Source organism: Eublepharis macularius, chromosome 3 (genome assembly GCF_028583425.1).
Source record: "Eublepharis macularius isolate TG4126 chromosome 3, MPM_Emac_v1.0, whole genome shotgun sequence".
Lineage (NCBI taxonomy): Eukaryota > Metazoa > Chordata > Lepidosauria > Squamata > Eublepharidae > Eublepharis > Eublepharis macularius.
This window is the reverse complement of record NC_072792.1, coordinates 163369694-163395188: the sequence shown is the minus strand read 5'-3', so window position 1 is coordinate 163395188 and position 25495 is coordinate 163369694. Positions and strand designations below refer to the sequence as shown.

Below are 25495 nucleotides of genomic sequence, written 5' to 3'. Positions count from 1 at the left end.
GATTGGAGTTTTTGTGTAAGTACCGATCCGTGTGAGTTGGTTTCCTGTAGACCTTGTGACCTAACTGAAAGTTTGCTTTGCGGATGACCAAGGTATCTAGAAATGGAAGTTTACCCTCGGTTTCTCTCTCCATGGTGAATTGTAAGTTCAGGTGGATATTGTTGAGGTGGTTTAAAAACTCAATCAATTCTTCCTCACCATGGCTCCAAATGATAAAGGTATCATCCACGAACTAGAACCAGACTGTAGGTTTGTGGGGTGCTGATTCTAGAGCTGTTTTTTCAAAATGTTCCATGTAGAAGTTTGCTATAACTGGGCTGAGAGGGCTTCCCATGGCCACCCCATCCATCTGTTCATATAATTCGTTATCCCATTGGAAGTAACTGGTTGTCAGACAATGGTGGAATAAGGCTGTTACATCCTCTGGAAAAATCTGATTAATAAGAGCGATTGTGTCTTTTACCGGAACCTTGGTAAATAGGGATACAACATCAAAACGGACGAGTATGTCCTGTGGATTGAGTTTCAGAGAACTGATTTTGTTGATGAAATGTGCTGAATCTTTGATGTAAGATGTGGTTTTTCCGATGTGGTCCTGTAGAAGATTGGCCAGATGTCTAGATAATTCATATGCTGGTGAACCCATGGCACTCACGGTGGGTCGGAGTGGGACTGAATCCTTATGAATTTTAAGGAGTCCACATAGTTGTGGTGGCTGTGCTTCTGTCTTGCATAGTTTTCTGTGCGTATCGGGATGAAGTGAGGAATTCTTGATCAGCGCATTAGCTAGCCTGGTGATTTTGCAGGTTGGATCTCATTTTAGTTTTTTGTAGGTGGAAGGGTCCAGGAGTTCCTTAATCTTCCTTTTGTATTCTTCTGTTTTCATGATCACTGTGGCATTGCCTTTGTCAGCTGGTAGAATAATGATGTCTGGATCCGCATTGAGGGTCTTGATGGCATTCCTCTCCATGCATGTTATATTGCTGGTGGGAAGTTTAGCCTTACGTAGAATCCTGGCCGTCTCTCCTCTTATTTCCTCAGCTTTCTCTTCAGGTAGATGACGAATGGCAGCTTCCACATTTGCAATGATGTCTTTGAAAATTAAATTTAAGATCAGATATAAGAACAGAAATAGACACTGTCCTTTAAAGAAGTGACTGAGTAAACTTATCATTCTGAATGGTTCAGACTACAGATATGTTACTTGCCAATGCTATTATAAGTGGAGGATCAATCATCTGTTGTGGCATAGTCATTCTGTTGCACTGAAACAAATAAGTAAAACCAGTGCTGTTTTTCTTTTAAAAAAAGATAGTGGTACCCATGACGTTTGCCACTTTGGGCAAACTCAAACCTGCCAGCTGAAAGAGATCCTGGTACTGCAAAAAGATGTGTACTGTGTAACAACATGTACCACCAGAAAAAAAAGCCCTGAGCAAAACTGTTTTAATAATTGAATAAAGAACTTCAGAACATACGATCCACAATATGGGGTTCCCACGGCAACAGTCTAATGTCTTCAAATTACAACTAGAGATAAGTATGAACATCAATATGAACAAAAAAAAGCCACGGACAGCCCGATCAGCTGTTCGCAGGAAAACTGTTCACGAGGCCCCGTTCCCAAGGAACATGTGTTTGTTCCAAGCCCTGTTCGTGGTGTTCATCAGCCATTCGTAAACCCAGACAGTCTGGCGCCTTCCAATCAATTCCCTTGGCAATGAAGGCACGGACTGTCCGAACTCTGTCTGAACTCCTTCTGACTTTCCTTCTGGCTTTAACCCTTCAAAGTAGCTTCCAGCAGACAGTCCTGTTTTTGCCACTGTGAAGAGAAAATGACAGGAAAAGGGGGACCCATGGATCATGCCTTTCCTAGGGTGCAATCTCTCTGAAACTTGGGGGGGAGTCTTCAGAGGACAGTGAGGACTATGTCCCCTGCAAATTTGGTGGGTATTGGGCATTGGGAAGGCCAGTTTGTAACCCCTCAAATTAGCTTCCAACAGGCAGTCCAGTTTTTGCCACTGTGAAGAGAAAATGACAGCAAAGGGGGGACCCATGGATCATGCCTTTCCTGGCTCAAGTTCAACTAAGTCCCAAAGGGGCCATTCTGGCTCCCATGAACCTCCAACTACGAACATGTTTCTGAACAAGTCATGGTCGTGGGATGTTTGCGAACCCTTGTTTGTGGATGGTAATGAACTACGAACGTCGTGTTCATTTTTTTCCTGTTCGTGCCCATCTCTAATTACAACCCCCAAATGCCCTGAAGTCCCATAACTTGTGGTTTGCTCAAATCATGTCTGGGCAGTCCCACTTCTTCCAGAGCTCCATCCAGCCTAAAATGTTGCCAAGCAGTGGCCACTATACTTCACACATCACCTTTGTTGTCCTTCCATTTCTGTTTGACATTGTTCCACATTTCTGCAATATTGTTCCTCTGGTTCACATATACACACGAAACCAGAAATTCAACAGAATCCCTTGCACAACTTCTTATGTGCATGTTCAACACATAGGTTACTTAACATGATTATTTCCTTTCTAGTTCAATTTGCTTGTCTGTGCCAGGCATAAGCGTTGTCTCTGTTGGCCAACACATTGTCTTTCTGGGGACTCTTCCTATATATGCCAACATATATGTATGCCAGCATCCATGCCCTGAGTATAAAATGCTCAAGCAATGTACCATGTTTTATTTTACTCTGATGTTTGTATGTTATACCATTGCTAAGGTTTTGTGGTATGTTCAGTAACCATTCATACCCGTTAAGTTTCAACTGTTAGTTGTCTGAGACCCTAGAGGTGCCTCTCCTGTTAACTATAAAGAAATATGCACTGTCTCCTCTCTCAGCCAGCAATGACCTTGACAAGTCTGGCTATCAACGCTTACTGTCTCTCCCAGAAGCTAGGAACCTGCACTGTGCCTTTCATGTAGCCTAATCTAACTCTGTTCCCACAGAACTGCCCTGGACTTTTGCGCCCGATTCTTAACTGACATTTGGAGGGCGGGAAACTTAACTATAACTGGGGATGTCTGTTTTGAATTGTCACTTCTGCCAATACCCATCATGGAGTACAGACCTGAACTGAATGGATTCTAATAAAGCTGCTTCAACTGGAACACTCGTATGTTAACTGAGTAGGGCTTAAGGGATCTAACTGCCAGGGACTGACACCCTCATTCATTTCCAATAGTCAGCAGCACTGTTCTTTATCCTAAAATACCAATTTTCAAACTAATTAAGTCCAAGCCAGGCATAAGATTGGGCTTATTTAGAGAATACCACTGCTCCCCAGGAGAGTGAGGAGTATGCAAATAAGGCCCCCTTCTCAGCCATTTGGAAGGAGGCCCCAGAAATTCCTGCTTGGCCTTTTAAAAGGCAACCAGCTACTCCCACCTATCTGCAGAGAGATTGGGTGAGTCAATGCGTGGGAAAAACCTGCTGCAGAGAGAAGGGCAGAGCATAACAGCTTTTCCCACACCCTTCTGATTGGCTGTGCAACAAATACCCCCATCAAGAGGCAATAGTGATCTTGTGCCTTATTTATAAGTGCATCTGCCACAAATCAGTACCCCGGCCTATTAGGCTGGATACTACATTATTATGAAAGTCAAAATTGAGTATGAGGTTTCTTAGTATATGGGCCCCTTCCTGTTGTTTGCTGGTTTACTGCGCTGTTTGAATTCTTGGGAATTTTCAACACAACATAATGCAGAAGTCAACCAGGTGTTGAGCCAATGGGTGCATTATAAAATAAGCTTTGTTTAATAATCTGAGTCTTTCATAAATTAGTTAGAATTGTTGTTTCCTAGTGCATCTCCCCAGCTAGAAGGTTTGTGCATACCGAAGCTGTATGTGAATGCAAAATAGCTCAGTTGTCCTGTTCAAACAGTATGGCGACCAGGTGTATCAGAAGCATTACAGATAGCATCTTTTCCAGATATGCCTGGTTGTCAGGCTTTCACTTCACATTTGTATAACATCTGAAAAGAACAAATGAAAACATAAGATTGTGGTTGCAATCCTAAACACATTTACTTGACATTACATCCCTTTAAGCTTAGAGCATAGAATCAAGCCACATAATGTTTGCATTCTCTCTTACATTTCAGTCCTGAACTCAGTTATCAATAAGATATTGCTGAATATGACATGAAAGATACACGTTGCAGCCTGGTCTTCTGTATATTGCTCAGAAACCTTACCTGTTATCGTAGAGCTTACTCTCATAGTTAACATACTAAAAGTTATGCTGGGTAGAATACCATGGTCAGAAACACTTAAGGAGAAGGGAGTTCTAGAGGGGTGGGAGTTTCTTTTTTTTTTTAAGATTTTTTATTCTTTTTATTAACTACATTAACTAACAATACAAAGGAAAGGAGAGGGAACAAGGGAAGGAAAGAAAAAAAAAACCAACAACAACATATAACAACTACACTACACAGAATGCTTTCCCTTCATACTGCCACTATTAAAAAAAATTAAAGCTTTGTATAATATTGATGGAGTGGTTGACCTTAAAAAATGCAAATTACAATTCGAATTCAAATTAAGTTTTCCTCCCCCTCCTGGGTCCCGGACGCAATTCTCTCTGAGCAACTGCAGCCGCAGTGCTCGTTTCCTCCCCTCCCCCCTCAGACTTCTCCTTTTCTTCTTGCTTGGTGTCTCGCTGAAATTCCGGATTTTTGTCCTCAAAATCCCTTAGTTGATCTTCTGATAATATCTTGTAAGCTTGATCTTTGTAACTGAACCAGATACCTTCTGGAAATAGCCATTTGTACTTTATTCCACATTCCCTCAGAAGAGCTGCGAGCTTTTTATACTTAAATCATCTTTTCCGAACTAAAAATGGAACGTCTTTCAGTATCTTGACTTTGTTACCCAAAAAGTCCAGATCCGCGTTGTATGAGTTGTATAGGATAGTGTCTCGGATCCTTTTAGATGAAAAATCGATGATGATCTCGCGAGGCAGCTGACGCTTCGTGGTATATTTTGAAGAAGCCCGGCGGACTTCCAAAATGGTGCTTTTAACCTCTTCATTAGTTGCCTTCGCGGGTGTCGCCAATAGTTCCGAGACCAGACCCCATAAATCCTCATTTTCCTCCTCTTTCACGTTCTGGAGACGCAAAATTGTCTGTGTTCGTTCCACTTGTAGCCCGATCAGCTGGTTCTCCACCAGCTTTAACTCTTTATTCGTAGCCTTCACGAGTGACGCACTTTCCCAAGCAGACTTCTCTGCCCCCCCCGCTACTTCCTTAATGGTTTTCACTTCGCTCTCAATTAAGCCCACCCTTTGATCTGTTTCGTTCAGCTTGTCAACAAAGGGTTTTATGGCTTCGACAACCGACCGCTTCACCAATTCCTCGAGCGACTCTCCTTTCCCCTGCAGGGCAGCCAAAATTGACTTGCCCAGAGCGGGACTCTGTTTTTTCGCTGCCATTTTAGGGGGGGGGGACCGCCAGCCGGATTCTGAAACTCAACGAGGGGGAAGAACTAGCCTTCTTGACTTCAGATCCCACCACTCCTTCACGTGCTCTTGTAATAACAGAAGGGATTCGCTTACTTACAGGCTTCCGCCTAGTTCTGCTCTTTGCCGTTTTCCATGGCCCGGCAGCACTCGAGGCGCCGTGCACGTCTGCCGGCCTCCATAGGGACAAACGGGCAATTTACCCCCCGCATTGATTTTCAGGGGGCTCTTCCCGCAGCGTCTCGGACCCTGCCTCCCTCACTGGGAGTCCTGGGGGCTAATCTTCGCAGATCAGCTGCCCGGTCAGGGTGCTCGGGCGCTTCCTCCTGGACCTGCGGAGAGGAGCGTCCGACATGGCCGAGAAAACAAAACTGACGAGGGGTGGGAGTTTCTTTAAGGTGAAATATTGTAGGCACAATCACTAACAATTCCAATGAGAAGGGAAAATAGGAGGAGCCTAAATAAACTAAGGTGGCTCCATAAACAGCTTTCTAATGAATTGAGAAATAAAAAAGACTCATTTAGGAACTGGAAGGAGGGCCTTATAACCAAGGATGAATATAAACAAATAACCAGTGCTAGTAGGGAGAGGCTAGCAAGAGTTGCTAAAAACAACAAAAAAGGGTTCTTTGCTTATGTTTAAAGCAAGAAAAACAGCAAGGACATGGTAGGCCCATTGGAGGGACTGGGAAGTGAAATTGTAACAGGCCTCAGTTTTCTCCTGGGAGGGAAATGGTACTCAACATGGCAATAACAGAACACATGATGGGAGAAGGAAGTTACATCCTAGGACTGGCATAGGGGTAGTACATAAACACCTAGTGTCTTTAAATGAAACTAAGTCCTTAGGGCCAGGTGAATTGCATCCAAGGGTACTAAAAGAAATCATAGATGCAATTTCTGAGCCCTTGTTCATTATTTTTGAGAATTCTTGGAGAATAGGTGAGGTGTCATGAAGGCGGGCAAATGTTGTCCCCATTTTCAGGAAAGGGAAAAATGAGGATGTGAGTACCTACCAACCCATCAGCTTGATGTGTATACCGGGAATTTTTTTAGAAAAAATCATCAGTCAGTCCTTGAGCAATGTGAAAGGATGGCTGTGAATACTAGACATGGGCACGACCCAAAAAAAATTAACGAACCAGCGGATCGTGGTTCAGTGCTGGCGATGATCCCGAATTAACGAACTGCAATGAACATCTCCCGTTCCCGAACCGAACCGGATCGGGGATCATGGAGGCCAAAGAGGGGTGCGCTGCTATTCCCAACCAGGCCAAAGTGGAGCGTGCTGGTATTCCCAGAGCAGGCGAGAAGGTGGGTGATGAAGGCAGCCACCGGGCTTGGCAGGCATGGAGAAGTGGTGACGAGCCGCCTCCCCTCAGGGGGCAGGGGGTCTGGCCACTCACCGGTGGCACTCCCCATGTGCCTGCATTCCAGGCCGAAGTGGAGCGCGCTGGTATTCTAGGCAAGAAAGGAATGTGGGTGCTGGTGGCAGCCACTGGGCCTGGCGGGCATGGAGAGATGGCGACGAGCTGCCTCCCCTCAGGGGTCGGGGGTCTGGTAGCTTGCCGGTCACACCCCCCATGTGCCCACCCACCAGGCCAAAGAGGAGCACGCTGGTATTCCCAGCTACACATGAATGGTGGGTGGTGGTGGCGGCTGCCGGGCCTGGCGGGCATGGGGAGATGGCAACAAGCCGCCTCCCCTCAGGGGGCAGGGAGTCTGGCCGCTCGCCAGTGGCACCCCCCATGTGCCTGCATGCCAGGCCGAAGTGGAGCACGCTGGTATTCCAGGCGAGAAAGGAATGTGGGTGATGACGGCTGCCACCGGGCCTGGCAGGCACAGAGAGACGGCGACAAGCCGCCTCCCCTCAGGGGGCGGGGGGGTCTGGCACCCCTATGTGCCCACTCGCCAGGCCGAACTGGAGCACGCTGGTATTCCCGGCGCAGGCCAGAAGGTGGGTGCTGGCAGTGGCCGCCGAGCCTGGCGGATACAGGGAGGTGGCGGAGAGCTGCCTCCCCTCAGGGGGCGGGGGGTCTGACCGCTTGCTGGCAGCACCCCTTATGTGCCCGCCCGCCAGGCCAAAGAGGAGCGCACTGGTATTCCCAGCGATACATGAATGGTGGGTGCTGGTGGCAGCCGCCGGGCCTGGCGGGCATGAGGAGGCGGTGGAGAGCATGCTGGTATTCCCAGAATGGGTGGGAGAGGACCTGTCATCATGAGGAGGGGGAGGGGGAATATCCCCTAGCATCCACGGGTCCTCCCCCAAATGTCTCACCGAGAAGTAATACGGTGGCAGCTGACAGTACCCACCTTCCTGCCTTGACGGAAAGGACGGGAGTTGCAGGAGACATTCCCAACCAGCTGAAAGAGGTCCCATCAGTCCTGTTGACAGGGGTGCCGCCACATTGTCAACTGACTGTATCCATACACAATACAATCGGCTGCACGAGCACAACTGATCTGTGTAACCAAGGAGGGAGCAGTAACAGGATAGTCCCTCGTGAAGCAGCGCCTGACCTGATCCGCCGTCCTGCCTTTGCGGAAAGTAGGGGATTGGCAGGACAGGAGGCATTGTTTGGATGGGTCAGAGTGGTTCCTGAGAGGGGGAGATGGAAATGGGACAGCAGCAGCAGCTGACATCAGCCACCTTCCTGCCTTTGCGGGAAGGACATCAGTCGAGTGACCCATTCCCCCCTGCTCAGAGGGCTCTGTGTTTGCGATGGATGGGGGCATCACGCGGCAGAACTATATGTGCAACAGTTCCTGAGCTTCTGCACAAGTGCCCAAAGGAGGCTGCCATCAGCAGCATCACTCACCTTCCTGCCTTGCCGGAAAGGATGGGAGGGTAGGCCAAAGAGGAGCGTGCTGGTATTCCTGGCGTGGGAGGGAGAACACGTGTCATTCAGACCGGGGGCCTGATCCCCCAGCCACTGCGGGTCCTCACTCGAGGGTCCTACTGAGGAACAGTGCGGCAGCAGCCGCCTCCTGAGCCATCAGCCTGGAGGTTGTAAGCGGCACTGTCCCGGACCCCGAGGGGACAACCTCCACCAGCGCCGCCTGCCGGAGCGCTCTGCTCTCACCAGCATCACCCTCAGGGTAAAGTGATCCTCCCACTGACCCCTGCTCAGAAGAGCGGATGGCCCCCTTTCTCCCCCCAATGGATGTTTCACTGGGTGAGGATGTTGAATAGTGTGTATTCAGCGTGACTGCACCAGCTTTAGGAGGATCCACAAAGAGTCCACACCTTGTTTGTTTGGTAAAGGTGTATAATACAATTTATTTACAGGTGAATAAGGAGCAATACATATACAGTTTATAGTCCAGAGAGACAAAGTGCTTCGCCTACACCTGGACTTGCAAGAAGCCCCAACCGTACTGTACATAGTAGCTATTTATACATGTAGACACCCAATCAGATGCATGCATGAGTTTAGCTGAGTCATTCACTTCATGGTCTCCTGACTCTTGACTTAACCATCTGACTCTTTGTCACCTGATGTGTCTACCTGTCATACTGATCGTTCTGATCTAAAGCCTCTGCACACTGGCTTTTGACACTTAGATATCAACACTCCTCCAAGCCAGTATGAGAGCAGTTTAAGGCATCACGTAATCGTTCGAATGGTACAGCATACAGACTTTTAGTAAACATGTCTGCTATATTGTCACCAGATGTACATCTTAACAATCTTATGAATCCTTGTTCTACAGCACATCTTACGTTTAAATACCTGATTAAGATGTGTTTACTTCGTGTTTTAATTCCACCATCTTGGGCTAACTGCTGTGCTGCTGTATTATGTCAGACCGCTTTTGACAGACTGGCTTTTGACACTTAGATATCAACAGAGGAGGGAGACAGGCTCGGGTGGTGCCTCTTCAGGTGCCGAGTCAGGGCCGTCAATGACAGTTGCTTTGGGTTTTTGCTCCAGCGCACCAAGACATCACAGGCACAGCACCACATCACACAGGGGTCATCAGGAAGGGGCCGAAAATGCCTCCATACAGAGGCCTTGTAACGCCGGCTGCTAACTGTCCCAGGGGAAGGAGGACGAACGGTTACAGGCTGTGCTGCCAGGCTGGACACGGACGACAGGGTGAGGGTTGGACTGCGGGAGGGGACACCACCGATAGTTTGGGATGGGGACAGGAGGGATCTTTCTTAACACACATACCATTCCTCCAGGGATCCATCGCCCATCCACCCTTCCTCAAAATGTTGAGAGAGATTCTCTCCCTCCTGCGCAAAGACCTCTTTGGCCTCCTCCACAGCCCACATAGGTGAATTGGGGGGAGCGGCAGGACTCCCTGTGGCCCCCGAGCCACACCCACTACTGCTTTCCACAATGAACCCGGAGGACTGCCATCACACTTCATCCCACAACCAACCTTGGCAGCCAACACAGGAAGACTCATTGTGCCGCCTAACTAGAATTAAGGAGGACAGGAAAGGAGATGACTCTGTGTGCCCTCCGCTGCGGTGCCCACTGAGCTCGGCCCCAGGGCCTGGCAGCAGCACTGGCACCAGAGGGAGGGAGGGAGGGACTAGAGCCCTAGCCCACCACTCCCACAGACCTGAACAGATTAGGCACTAATGTGAGCCCTCAGCCAAGGTACCCACCGAGCTTGGCAACAGGGCCAGGCAGCAGCCCTGGCACCAGAAGGAGGGAGGGACTAGAGCCCTAGCCCACCACTCCCACAGACCTGACCAGATCAGGCACTGATTAATAATAATGTGAGCCCTCAGCCGAGGTACCCACCGAGCTTGGCCCCAGGGCCTGACAGCAGCCCTGGCACCAGAGAGAGGGAGGGACTAGAGCTCTAGCCCACCATGCCCACAGATCTGTACAGAACAGGCATTAATTACACTGTGTGAGCCCTCAGTTGAGGTGCCCACTGAGCTTGGCCCCAGGGCCTGGCAGCAGAACTGGAACCAGCAGCTGGGGCTACAGCTATAGCCCAGCACACCAAGATGCCTGGGCAGAACAGGGACAGTGACTAAGAATAATAATAGTAATAATAAGAATCATAATTAAAATGATTAGGATTGTGATAATAATATGAATCATTTGGTGAGCCCTCAGCCAAGGTACCCACCGAGTTTGGCCCCAGAGCCTGGCAGCAGCCCTGGCACCAGAGGGAGGGAGGGACAAGAACCCTAGCCCACCACTCCCACAGACCTGACCCGATCAGGCACTAATGTGAGCCCTCAGCCGAGGTGCCCACTGAGCTTGGCCCCAGAGCCAGGCAGCAGCCCTGGAACCAGAGGGAGGGAGGGAGCCCTAGCCCACCACTCCCACAGACCTGAACAGATCAAGCACTAATGTGAGCCCTCAGCCAAGGTGCCCACTGAGCTTGGCCCCAGAGCCAGGCAGCAGCCCTGGAACCAGAGGAGATAGATCCCTATCCACTAAAGCCAAGCACAGTTGTACTCTTTCAGTCTCTCTCTCTCTCTCTCCAAAGGCTAGCAAGTAGCAAGCAAGAGCTCTGTCCCACTCCACTGCTAGCAGAAAGTGAAACCCAGCCTGGGAGACCATGGCTATTTATAAGCAGGGGTCCCATTCAGCAACACAGGTAGTTTGTGTTTGGCCATCAGAGCTGCCTATCAGGGTTTGCAGGGATGAGATTGGAGTGCCCATGGCTACAGAACACCCCCTTCCCCCTCCCTCCCCTGGATGTCTTCTCCCAACTTGTGACTGCTTTGCTGCTCCTTGGTTGGAAGGAAGCCCTGCTGATCAAGGAAAGCTGGGCTTCCATTGGGGTTTCCAGGGCGACAGAAGGAGGGCAAACAGAGCTCAGGCATTCCCCCGGCTCCGTTGCCAGGGGAATAGATTGCTGACACCTGAGTATCTGGATCCCTGAACCGAGCCCAAACGGCACAATCCAGGCCTCTCCCGACCGCTGGATCGTGGGCCGTGGACGATCACGATCCGCCGGGTCATGATCGCGCAATCACCATTTTCGTGGGTTTTTGATGTTTGTAATGCGGATCGTGTTGACACGTTGGTAAAATGTGGTTTGGATCCTATTACTCTTAGGTGGATCTGTAACTGGTTAACAGATCACACCCAAAGAGTGCTTATTAATGGTTCCTCATCCTCTTGGAGAAGAGTGACAAGTGGATTCCTCAGGAATTGGTCCTGGGACCTGTTCTGTTCAACATTTTTATAAATGATTTGGATGAAGCAATAGAGGAAGTGCTTATTAAATTCACAGGTGATACTAAATTGGGAGGGGTAGTAAATATGGCAGAAGACAGAGTCAGGATACAGGATGATCTTGACAGGCTGGAAAAGTAGGCTAAAACAAATAAAATGAATTTTAACAGGGATAAAGTTCTGCAGTTAAGTAGGAAAGTTCTGCAGTTAGGTTGGAAAAATCAAATGCATAATTATAGGATGGGGGACAGTTGTCTTGGCAGTAGTATTTGCAAAAAGGATCTAGTGGTCTTAGTAGACCATACACTGAACATGCGTCAGCAATGTATGCTAAAAAGGGTAAATGCCATTTGAGGCTGTATCACCAGAAGCCTTGAGTGACGGTATCACTCTACTCTGCTCTGGTTAGACTTCACCTAGAGTATTGTGTTCAGTTTTGGGCATCACAGTTTAAAAAAAGGATATAGACAAGCTGGAATTTATCCAGAGGAGGGAAACGAAGATGGTGAGAGGTCTGGAGACCAAGTCCTATGAGGAAAAGTTGAAGGAGTTTGGTATGTTTAGCTTGGAGAGGAGACAACTGAGAGGTGATATGATAACCATGTTCAAGTACTTGAAGGGCTGTTGTATAGAGGATGGTGCAGAATTGTTTTCCGCTGCCCCAGAAGAGTGGACCAGAACCAATGTGTTGAAATGAAATCAAAAAGGTTTTCGGCTAAACATTAGGAAGAACTTCCTGACAATTAGAACAGGCTTCCTCGGGAGGTGGGCTCTCTTTTGCAAGTTTTGAGCAGGGGCTAGATGGCCATCTGACAGCAATGGTGATTCTATGAACCTAGGCAGATCATGAGAGGGAGGGCAGAAGGGTTATATCAGCGCTTAGCTCTTGAAGCCACTTCTTACATGCCCAGGGTAATGCCGATTACCACCTTGAAGTCAGTTGTCAATTTCCCCAGGCTAGTTTGGCTAGGGATACTAATGATGTTTTGCCATCTTCTGGGCATGGATGAAGGGTCATTGGGTGTGTGATTGAGGAGGGGGTAGTTGTGAATTTCCTGCATTGTGCAGAGGGTTGGACTTGATAACCCTAGAGGTCCCTCTCAATCCTATGGTTCTATGATTCTACTTTTGCAACCTTAGTTTGAAATGATACCTTTAGGATCAAGAGATTAATGCCTGAGTTACCTGCAACAAATATATGTATTTCAGTGGAATTAGACAACATTAAAGATGAGAACTTTTGATCAAGTGAATTGTGGATCCAGGGGTATATTAAATCATTCCCTACCTAATCATTCCCTATCATTTCTCTTGGATTGTGAGGTGGACATTCTTTTTGAGAAATCCAAAGTGTGTGTGGCTGAAAACAAGGAGCTCAATAATATTGATTTATTTTTAAAATCTTGTATCCTGCCTCACGGTGTTTAAGATGAAGGACTCTGACATTTTTAAAAGGCTCACATAATCTTGAGTCCTCATCCATAAAAATACTCAAGTACTTTACTAGTGCTGTCATGTGTGTATCAGCCTATCTGGAGAAAGGAGTATATTTTTTTGTGTTTTGTAAGTCAGAGGATGTTGTAATGTTGTGAGTCATACTTCCGTTGATTTGAGAACAGCCATGGAGAACATATATGGACCTCGGTAATGGGCAGATCCTCTACAAGAGACTGAAGAGTTTTGTGAGGCTGGCATAAAGAACTGAAGGCAAAAATGAAGAGCTTCCTACTCTTGATTGTGTTCTATGGAACACTTTCATCCAGTAGGTCCATCCACCTGGAACCTGAACAAGCCACAGAAGATGATGTACAGCTTTTGCCGGTAAGGTTTAAAAGTAGCTGATGTATGAAGCAGAGGAGAAATGAACTAATTAGGAATAGATAGTCAATTTATCAGATTTGTTTAGTCAACTGATAGCCAGAGTGATCCCATGTATTACAATTTATAGGCTGCATTTTGAAAACTGATAGAATAATGAATGACTTTCTTCATGGAATTATACTGAGAATAAAGACAGAAGAGCAGTAGACACACTTTAATCTGTTAAATCTGCATATAACAAGAATTCTATAAGCAATCAAATCTGCCTGTTCTCCCTACCAGAGATTTCTAGACAGTGACTACCCTGAACGAGAGCCAATACCAGACTACCCTCAACCAGAGCCAATACCAGACTACCCTCAACCAGAGCCCATACCAGATTACCATCAAACAGAGCCAATACCAGACTACCCTCAACCAGAGCCCATACCAGACTACCGTCAAGCAGAGCCAATACCAGACTACCGTCAAGCAGAGCCAATATCAGACTACTCTGTTTTAAGAAGCACAGACAACAATGTTCTTGCTGATCAAGAATCCTCTAGGCTGGAAGCAGCAGATGAGCAGGATTCAACCACTTTGGACAAAATGAAGAATCTTAGATGTGGAGTTCCTGATATGGGGGATTTCTCCTTCATCCAGCCTACCAAAAGATGGCAAAAGACTCATCTGACATATAGGTAATATTTCAATATGCTTTTCACAGTACTCTCAGTCTTATATCCTATATAAGTCCAAGAGAAGATGTATAAGTAAAAGACAGACAGAATTAGGGCAACCTGTAAGTTAGACAAAGCTAATGAACCATGGGTGCCATTCTATCTTTACTGCAGATTGATATAACACACCCTTATACATTGGAAACCAAGCCTCAGAGTACAACAATAAATGAAGAGCATTGTGTGAATGCTGTCCAGGGTCTACTGCAATATTTGTATTTTATCACACAATATTAGAGCTCTAGATAAAACACCGGGAGCATTTCATGTTTGGTTTCTATATGTGTGGGTGTGTTTGATTATAAATTGTTTACAATTGACCACTGAGGAAGGCCTTAGGACCAAAATGTGTCTGGTTGTTTTTTTTTACTGTACCTTGGTCTATTTGTGTGGGTCATTGCACTGTACCATCATCTGTACCTTGAGATGTTTTAGCAAGTTTTAGCATATACACGTAGCCTGCCTTTCAGGCCTTACTTTTTAAACTTGTTTTTAATCTACATTTGTGTACATTTATAATAAATACTTTCTAATATATATTTTTAGGTTGTTACTTAACCCCTCTATTTTGTTCCCCAGTTTTATCTAATAAACCAAACTATTTTACAGATTACTTGAAGGTTATTAGAATGAGAATGTATTCCAGAATCTATCTGAAGTTTTCATAATTTTACTTTGAACATGCACTTATTTTGATACATTATATTTTAAAGTATTCAGAATTACCCATCACGGAAATCGCCCATACAGCCAAGGGAAGTAGATGACGCCATTACAAGAGCTTTGAACCTGTGGAGAAGAGTGACCCGTTTCACCTTCCAAATGGTACCTAAGGGCCGTGGAGATATACGGATCTCTTTTATTGATGGGCGTAAGTCAGTCAAATAATATAAACAGAGACAGACTTATCCAAAGTTGTACATCGAAGGATTTAATGTAGGTGTTTCTCTCCTCCCGCCCCGGTCTCTTTTAAGGTGATCGTCTCTTTAAAAATGGCAAGTATCATGCATTTGCCTATCAACCTGGAGAAGGTAAAGGTGGTGATGCCTATTTCAGTAACAGCATTCGCTGGACAAAGGATAAGTCAGGTATTTTCCATGTTTTTTGGGGGGGGGGATATGGCTATTTGGATATTGGCCCCTTTACTGCAAAATATTCAGGCGCAAGTACTGTTCAGGCATCTGGAAAGAGATCTATGGTTGGGTGATTACATTGATTTTTTTGGCTTATTTTATGCAAGCCCCCCACCAAAATGTACTTAATTTTTAATTTATAGCCTCTTAATGGGCACTTTCATTAAGAGTAAGGAATCCTTTGGTTTGAAACTCTTACAGCATTTAAAAGCAACAGTGAGACATGTTTGGGGTGATGCTCTGGTTTTTCACTTGCATCGCTGGCATTCGTCTGGGCAACTGATGCAGGTAGCTTTTAGACCATGCTCAGAACCTGGTGATTTTTAACTCTTGGAGAGAAGCTTCCCTGCTTTTCAGAGCTGTGCTGAGACTTTTACTGCCTTTAGAACAAGGATAATCTGCCTCTCTATTGAAAGAGAGGATCTCTTGGACAAAGGATACAATCCCGGAAAATTTCATTCCTGTCGGTTGGGAGGTGTTTTTTTTTTAAAGACAGGCTTATGTTTATGTCACACAAATGTCATCTGAATAAAAGAATAACTCTGGGTTCTGTTAAACAAAACTTAATTTGAACAAAACTTAAATGAATAAAAGGAGTCAAGCCTGAATCTAAATAAAATTTCTACTCAGACCTTATGTTGGCTGCCACCAGGCAGCTGAATTGCATGGGTAACCTTGTGTGAATATGCAGGTTTTTGCCTTGGTCTGTCCACTCATTAATAGAGGGCTTGTTTAAAACAGTTAACCAGACCCTGAAACCTCTTGACGGGCTCTTTCTATGAATAATTATCTGCGTTTCTGAATGTCTACATAGTTCTGCTTCCTAAAAACAATTGCGGTCCTAGAAGAAACTCTGACAGTTCAACAAAGACCTCACTCAGTAGTTCAATAGTGAATCCAGTGTGATGTGGTGTTTCAGTGATTTTTTTATGTCTAGAAAAGGCCAGTTAATTCTTCTGAAGAAAGGGGGGAAATCACTCTAAATTCAAGCTTACACACATGCCTTCAATCAAAGTCCATATCCCTGAAAGGCAGAAACAAATTTTAGTCTTACAAAAAGTTAGTGCCTTGACCTGGATAGCTCTGATGAACCTGATGTTGTCAGATCTCAGAAGCTAAGCAGGGGCAGCCTTGGTTAGTAATTGGATAGGAGACCTGGATGCAGGCAATGGCAAACTACTTCTGTTAGTCTCTTGCCATGAAAACCCCACCAGGGGATACCATAAGTCAGCTGTGACTTGAAGGCACTCTCCACCACCACAAAAAAGTAGTAATGGATATAATGTTTGCTAGGATCTTTATCTACAACAGAGTCACATGTAAATTCACTGTCATAGAGCCACACTGAATTCATTAATGTTCATATTCTTCCTGTTTCCGTTTAGGAACCAATCTTTTTCTGGTTGCTGCCCACGAGTTTGGCCACTCGCTGGGTCTCGATCATTCCCGTTATTTGGGAGCTGTGATGTACGAAACCTACACACCTGATAAATATCGATATGGTGATCGTTCTAACTTCAGAACCCTAAAGCTTCATCCAGATGATGTCGCTGGCATTAAGGCTCTTTATAGTAAGTACAGGTTTAGAGCTGAAGTGTGGATTGCTTCTATTTGAAAGTGTTGTGTTTGAAGGGGTTTTAAATGCCCTCTGTGACTCATTCACTCACACATGTCAAAGAGAAAGGTCCAGGTCCAATGCCACTCTAAAGACCAACTAGACTTTGAAACTATGAGCTTTATTTTTTTTTTTTGGAGAACTAAGAATTTTATTAAAACCACTAAACTGAAGTAAAGTAAACACATAATATAAAAGGAATACATATTCTAAATTAGACAGTAAATTGAAAGTTATACAATCTTATACAACCAATAAGCATATACACAATATTTGTGTAATAGCTTCGGGAGTAAAGCAAGCAACACATTCAAATTTCCTTAAACCTAACTACATAACATTTCTCCTACATATGAGCTATTGAGAGTCAAAGCTCCCTTCATCAGATGCAAGGAGTGGGAAAAGGAAGGCATCCAAGAGCGTCTTCTTATCAAAGAAGCTAAGCAGGGTTGGCCTTGGTTAGTAATTGGATGGGGGACCTCCAATGAAGATCAAGGTTGGCAACAGCAAACCACCTCTGTCAGTTTTTTGCCATGAAAACTTTACCGTGTAAGCAAATAGAGAGTATCATGGTAATATACAGAGAAAATAAGCAAACAAGCCGTGAAATCTAACTGTTAAATGTTTCTGTTATAATTCAATCAAATTTATAGCAATATTATAATCAACTTGAACAAGAGAAACAATATATATACAGGGTGGATGATTACAAAGGGCAAGGCATCATATAAATATAATTCAGCAAAAATTCTTGTGCAATATTAAAGTGCTCGTGCCTAAAATTGACCAGAGGTCTATACAGTAATCACCAAAGTCCCGGTAGGTTTATAGTATGACAATGCAAGAAGGTCTTCAATGCAATAAATTTCTTTTGGAGAAATAGTGTATATGGTCTCATGCAATGAAGCAATAAGAGGCAGCAAAGAAGAAATGATACACAACTGCGACGGGAAGCCAGCAATCTGCCTGTTTCATCTCTTCATTCTGGCAGTCGTTATATCACAGTTCAAGCCTAAGAAGTCCATCATATAATCAGTTTTATACACATAAAACAATGATTAACAATAATAGTTGCAAATATACTCACATATACACTTCCACTAGTCATTCAATTTCTTGCCTTTAGCATCTGCCTTCCATTTTGACGCACGTGAAGTGCAAGAACTTAATTACAGTTTATAAAAGGACTGGGGAAAAAAACCCAGAGCACATTCAGAAAATAATTAAAGGGCCAGAACTGTTAGCACTCAGTACCTCACAAATAAGGTGTAAAATCAAGATCTATGTTCAGTCCTCTGGGATGGACTGTATTAAGTTTAAAGATCCACCAGGTCATGAGAGGGAAGGCAGGAAGGGTTATATCAGTGCTTAGTTCTTGTGGCCCCTTCTTACATGCCCAAGGTAATGCCGATTACCACCTTGGAGTGAGGTAGCAATTTTCCCAGCCCAGTTTGGCTAGGGATCCTGACGGTGTTTTGCCATCTTCTGGGCATGGGTTAAGGATTACTGGGTGTCACTGGGGGAGAGGTGTAGTTGTGAATTTCCTGCATAATGCCTGCATTTCTTCCTCTGGCACTGCTACCAGGAGTATCGGAAACAAACAAAAAGCACAAAAACAAGCACAACAAACAAGCACACAAAAAATGAACAATATTTTTGTTTTCCATTTTCTGAAAGGGGCATCCTTTTAAAATAAATTCCTTTGTGGGGGACAGCAATGGCATTTTGAAATAGGTCACCTTTCCAGGGGAAAGGCACATTGCACCAATTCGAAGGCAATTTTCTGTTAAGTTTTTTGGAGAAGGGGTGTGTGTGTTCTGTTTATAAAAAAATTCTCAGGAAATTCCCAGAGGCTCAGTGGATTTTTAAAAGAATGAGGTGGAAATTCTGGCAATATGTCTTCCTCTTAAAATCAATGATCCTACTAGTTTTGTTCTTTAAGGTTCTTTAAGTTGTCTGGAAAACAGTTTTTTATCCCATAGGAATCTGCTGTTCCTTTAGACTTGAATCAGAATCCCTTCTCGTTATCCCTTCTCCATCAGCGGAGATGTGCATGGGGCCCCAGGACAAGGCCCTTCCCATTCTTTAGCGCATTCCTCACTGGAAACCCTTCCAAAACGGGCTTCTTTGTGATCTCGGTTACTGGCTTTTCAAAGCCACTCCAACTCTTTTTGTTCTCATTGATTTTTAGTTGATATTAATTTAGCCTGCACTTTTAGTTTTGATTCTAGTTTTGATTTTAGTTTTGATGAAAGTCAGCAAACTCTTCCCCTCCTTTCCCACTGATGGAAGTTTTATTTATTTATTTTATTTATGTCATTTATAGCCTGACTTCCTCACTGAGACTCAAGGTGGATTGCACAGTGTGAGATTAATTTCAAGGACCTTTCCAAAACCAATGCCATAGGGTAGATAAACAGAAGTTTACAAAGACATAGCATTAGTAAAAGTCCAATACAGAGTTGAAGAAAATGCTGAAACAGAACATAAGTAATTATAGGGTTGACGTTAGACAGCATGAAGCACAGGTAACTCATAGGAGTACATATTTAAAACAACAGGTAGTACATAAGGCAACATAGTGGAGAAGTCTGTGGGCCTTAACTCATTAGCAATTACTTACATCTGTGATAGTTATGATCAGGGCTTTTTTCTGGGAAAAGAAGTGGTGGAACTCAGTGGGTTGCCCTCAGAGGAAATGGTCACATGGCTGGTGGCCCCGCCCCCTGATCTTCAGACAGAGGGTAGTTGAGATTGCCTTCCGCGCCACTGAGCAGCACGGAGGGCAATCTCAACTCCCCTCTGTCTGGAGATCAGGGGGCGGAGCCACCAGCCATGTGACCATTTTCAAGAGGGTCCGGAACTCCGTTCCCCTGCGTTCCCCCTGAAAAAAAGCCCTGGTTATGATTAGAACCAAAAGCCTTCTGGGGAAAAAAGTAAATTTAAATTGTTTTAGGGATGGGATTAACATTTCAAATCAATTACCTTTATTGGCATTCGCGGGATAAACATTTATGGAAAGGTAATTAAACTACCTGGAATAAAAGTTTCCATAATCTCATTTGGGGGGGAGGGAGATACTGAAAAGATCTGCTCTTCAAACAGGCAAATCTTGCATCAGAATATCGACAAAAATGTTTTAATAAACTTGTAAAAAATCAAAATATATTGTGCCATCTTAGAATGTAGATTCTTAGAGTTCTCTGAGCTGCATGTTCCCAAATGCTGATTGTTCTCTTCTTTACCTCTTTTTCTAGGACTCCGCTAAGTGCAACCAGTGCATCACCAATAAGCCAGCCAATACAGCAAACCTTGAGCTGTTGCAGCATTTCACACACACCTGCTGCTTCCACTCCATTGTCTATGTTTCCATCTGTTGTAATGAATTTTTTGCTTAAAACTGGCACCAAGTTTAACATGTTATTTTCATAAGCATTTCAATATATTTACATTTCAGTAATGACCTGAATACTGTATTTTTATTTATTTATTTATGTCATTTTCTTATTTATTTATGTCATTTATAGTTTACCTTTCTCGCTGAGACTCAAGGTGGATTTCACAGTGTGAGATTAGTACAGTCAATTTCAAGGACATTTCCAAAAACAATGTCATAGGATAGATAAGAACTAAATACAGCGAACAAGAGGTACCTACTAAAAGAATGCACAGTAAAAGTGGAACCACATGAGTAGGAAAATACGCAAACTTAAATTCAGAAATCAAAAAAATAAAATCAGTATATTATGGAGCTGGGCTCTCCTATAAATCAACAAATCATTCTAGCCTGGAGGATGACTTCTAACCTTGACTTGATTTTTTTAATTTGTGAATTTGTTTGTGTATTTTCCTACTCATGTGGTTCCACTTCCGTTGTGCATAGGGTAGATAAGCACAAGTTTACAAAGAAATAGCATTAGTAAGAATCCAATACAGAGTTGAAGAAAATGCTGAAACAGAACATAAGCAATTCTAGAGCTGACATTAGACAACATGAAGCACAGGTAGCTCAGAGGAGCACATATTTAAAATAACAGATAGTTTGTAAGGCAACATTAGCGAAGCATCTGAGTCCCCCTCCCTATAATACTAAAGCCTTTTTGAATAATTCAATTTTTCATCATTTGTGGAAAGCTAGGAGAGTGGGGGCTCTCCTGACCTCCTGAGGCAGGCCATTCCACAGGGAAGGGGACACCACAGAGAAAGCCCAGGTACGGGCTGCTGTTGATTTCGCCCATGTGCAGGCTGGCACCTGCAGGAGACCCTTTTCAGATGAGGGAAGTTGCCATGGAGGAACATAGGGAGGGAGGCAGTCCCGTAGGTAAGCCAGACCAAGGCCTTGAAGAGCTTTGTATGTGATAATCAATACTTTGAACTGAGCATGGTAACTGATGGGTAGCCAATGGAGTGACTGCAGAATGGGGGTGATGTTCATGTCCTGCTTAATCCTAATAACAGTCGTGCTGCAGCGATTTGCACCATTCGGAGTTTCCTAGTTAAATATAATGGGACACCTATGTATGGTGCATCACAGTAGTCAAGTTTTGATGTTACCATAGCATGGATCCAGGTGACTAGGTCAGCCATGTCAATGTTAGAAGCCATCCTCCAGGCTAGACTGAGGTTGTAGAAGACGTTTTTTGCAGCTGCTTTAACTTGTTTTTCTAGTAGTAGCACTGGATCCAGTATAACCCTTAGGTTCTTAACCAAATCTGCAAGGGTCAGATGAACTTCATCGAAAGTGGGGAGTACAATGGCTTTTAAGAACTCTGCCTTCCCAAAAAGCATCACTACCATCTTGACCAGATTCAATTTCAATTTGTTCGTTTTTCAGCGATTTCACCACAGCTGTCAGGCAGCGATCCAAGATTTCTACTGCATCCTTTGGGGCCCTGGATAGCGAGATATAGAGTTGGGTGTCATCATATTGGTGACATCCAACTCCATAGATGCAAATGAGTTCTCTTAAAGGCTTTACATAGAGGTTGAATAATATAGGAGATAGCTGGAGACAGCTGATCTCCCGTGGCAACTGTCAGTCTATGGAAAACAGAATACTCTGATTTCATCTCCCACCCCTTTCAGCAAGAAATCCAAGTTCTCTTGAGTCAAAGGTTCTTTATTGAGAGATTATATATTCAGGAAGCATAAGTGTCCATAGGTAATCCAAAGGCTAAAGTAAGCTTCTGGCTGTACATAGATCTCTTGTTGAGAATGACGTGTTAGGTGCTTGCTACAGTATATTAAACCCTCTAGGCCATCCCCCACCCAGTTAGTACAGAAGGTGGGAAAGTGAAAGGAGCCGTCTCAAGGTCGTGGTGAGCCATCCCAGATAAGGCTGTCTTGGGAACCAGGCCGCTCCTGTGAAACTGCACACATAAACAATACTGGAAAAATACAGCAAGTATTCAAGCAATATGGAAGAACTGTGGGTAACAGACCTGACAGCAACCCTTTGAGTCTCCCAGGAGGTTCTTTTAACTACAGGAATAAATTGATTTTTGTATTCATTGCTCATAATTATTCTGTCCTGGATGGTTCCTCTTTAGCATGCATAGCAAGCTTTACTTTAACGATACTGCTCATACAGCCTCTTCGGCTCTGAGCAGTGCCGTGCTAGAATGCATGCATAGCAAGCATTGTATGTGGAGGGTAAAGATGGCACGAGAAAGGGAAAGGTGAGAGCAGATGACCCCACTTTTTATATATATAAGTAACTCAAGCATTTTTAAAATTTATTAAATTTACTTCATTTATACCCACCTTTCTCCCCAGTGGAGACCCAATGTGGTTTACGTCACTCTCCTCCATTTTCCCCTCACAACAACAACCCTGTAAGGTAGGTTAGGCAGAAAGTATGTGACTGGGCCCCAAAGGTGAGTGCCGTCCCTCCTGGAGGATAAGGAGACCTGGCATCCCTAGAAAAAGCAGACAGCTTTGTACCTTCTATCCACAGAGAGGCACTGGGCTCAACTGGCGGGACAGCAGGCTGTTTTCCTGAACAGCGCCAATCAGATCCCAAGGGGAAAGAGACATTACTTTATTAATTAACTCTGTTGGTGGGAAGGGGGACTGAGACCCATATGTGTGAATACATCTGTCCACCTCCCACCACGTAGCTACCCAGGAAATGGCCTTCTCTGCCTCCCTGTCAATCCAGTCCTCACAGGGAGGGGGACCACTCCCCTTTTATCAGCTTTGGAAATGTTTGGAAGGGAGACTTCAATCATAGCTTGCAATTCAGTAGACATTTCCCTGGGAGTAAGCATTATTGACTATCATGGAGCTTACATCTGAGTAGACCTGTTTAGGATTGCTTCCGTAATCTTTCAGGGCTCTCCTTTTTCTGAGTCAAATGCCAAATGTGTACTAACCTCCCCCCTTTCAAAAACAATGTTGCCAGCCCCCACAGCAATAGGAAAACTTACAGGGTAAATATAGGTCTGTTTAGGTGGGTGGGTAGGTCAGCCAATCATTCTGCAATGGAGAATGGGTGATGAGAACACACCATTTTGCAGTGGAACTCTGAGCATCAAAAAGAAGGATTTGAATTCACTCCTCATTGTGGGAACAAAACTACAAAGCACAAGGAAACATAGTAGCAACAAGCAACAACAGAATGCAAAGGCAATAATTTATTGGCACTATAGAAAAAGAAAAAAGTGAACATGAAGCATGATTGTTTTTAATGTCACTACACTGCTCTGGTTGTAGTGCTCCCCTGCTTGGGAGCTGTCCCGTTGCTGTTGCACCTTTACCTATCAGTTTCTCACCACAGTGTGTGTCTGCTTGATTCCTTCCCCAAGCTGTGCGTGCTCAAATTCGTTGGGTTAATGATTCAGAAAGAGGACAGTGTTCTGTGCGATTTTGGGACTATTAATGGCAAAAACAGCTGCCCTAAAGATCCTGGAAACCCTCATTGCAAAGAATGTGTTCAAAATTCACAATAATAATAATAATAAACCCAAACAGATTAGACCTGAGCTGGCAACTCCCCAGCCAGGAAAAAAAAACAACAGTAATGGTGCACAGTTAGTTTAGAACCTCCAGATCCAAAACTGGAATAGAAATTTGTTTCAGGGTACACCCCTAAATAAAAACTCTCCACAAAACAGAAGTAGACCACTTAAAAAGTTCATAAGATAAAACCTCTAATTACAAGCCTGGGTTAAAAGTTTTGGTTTTTCCTGACACCGTAAAGAAAGTAAAGTAGGCCTGAGGAGAACCTCAAGGGGGAGGGCATTCCAGAGGCAAGCTGCTGCCACTACAGAAAATGCTCTGTCTCTAGCCACTAACCTCCTCATCTCTGAAGGTGGGGGCACAGAGAGCAGAGTGCATGTCCCAGACCTTAACTGGTGGGATACATAGTATGAGAGAAGAAGGTCCTTCAAGTACCCTGGCCCCAAACCATTTAAGGCTTTAAAAGCAAGAAACATCACTTTGAATTCTGTTCAAAAACAGATGGATAACTAGTGCAGATCTTTCAGTCACTATGTGCCATGGAGGAGACCTGGGGCCCCAACCATGAGCCAGAATCCAATCCTCCTTGGCAGTCAGCTTCAGTTCAGCATCCTGGAAGCTCCTTTAACAAGTTGAACCAGTGAGTTTTGTGTACAATTTCAGCTCATTTTTTCAATTATGGACACTCCTAATAAGCGCTATTGTATAACATGGGACTTACATCTCAGGAGACCTATTTAGGGAGTGCATCTTGGTTTGTTTTGCAGAGCTATTCTGGCACTGGTCTGTCTCCTCCTTCTCATCACAGCACTTGGACAGCTCTGCTGTCTAGCCAAATGGAGCTGTCATGCAGCCCCTCTGAAACCCCTTGCAATCTCACTGATTGACTCTCTCTTGAGTGTTTATGGTTTTTCTTTTCCTCCTCATTTTTATTTAAATCATTTTGATTATGAGAAATATTTGCCCTGTAAGCCCTGTCTTGTGTCCAAAGGTCTCTTAAAAACCTGGCATATTTATAATTCCTATATAGTTTGGCATAGCGATTAAGAGCGGCAGGAGGACTTTAATCTGGAGAACCGGGTTTGAGTCCCCACTCCTCCGCTTGAAGCCAGCTGGGTGACCTTGGATCACTCAAAGCTCTCCAGAGCTCTCTCAGCCCCACCCACCTCACAGGGTGATTTTTATGAAGATAATAACAACACTTTTTGTAAACTTCTCTGGGTCGATGTTAACTTGTCCTGAACAACGGTATAGAAATAGAATGTTGTCGTTATTGTTGTTGTTGTTGTTATTTAGGAGAGATACCCATGAGCAATCTCTTGCATACATGTACAAGCACACACCATAATTACCATTTGAATCCACAGGGCTAAGTTCTCTATGAAGCCTATTCCATCTCACTCTTGTGTTGTGTTTACCAGGACTAAATATTTTCATGGGTATGAGAATGGATCAAACATATGGTTGAAAATTCAATTTAAGAACAAATATAAGAACAGAAATAGACCCTATCCTTCAAGGAAGCGACTCAGTAAACTTATCATTCTGAATGGTTCAGACAACAGATACGCTACTTGCCAATGCCATTATAAGCAGAGGATCAATCATCTGTTGTGG

The 25495-nt window shown here is 44.4% G+C and overlaps 1 protein-coding gene across 1 annotated transcript; it reads left to right on the top strand.

The window, feature by feature from the left end:
• Window positions 1-13343: 13343 nt before the first annotated feature.
• On the top strand, window positions 13344-20369 carry LOC129326304 (stromelysin-1-like). The gene is made up of 6 exons (XM_054974457.1): window positions 13344-13451; window positions 13734-14131; window positions 14884-15041; window positions 15145-15258; window positions 16689-16874; window positions 20176-20369. Exons 1-6 carry the CDS (start codon window positions 13344-13346, stop codon window positions 20184-20186), a joined length of 975 nt encoding a protein of 324 aa, XP_054830432.1. The 3' UTR covers window positions 20187-20369.
• Window positions 20370-25495: the final 5126 nt, after the last annotated feature.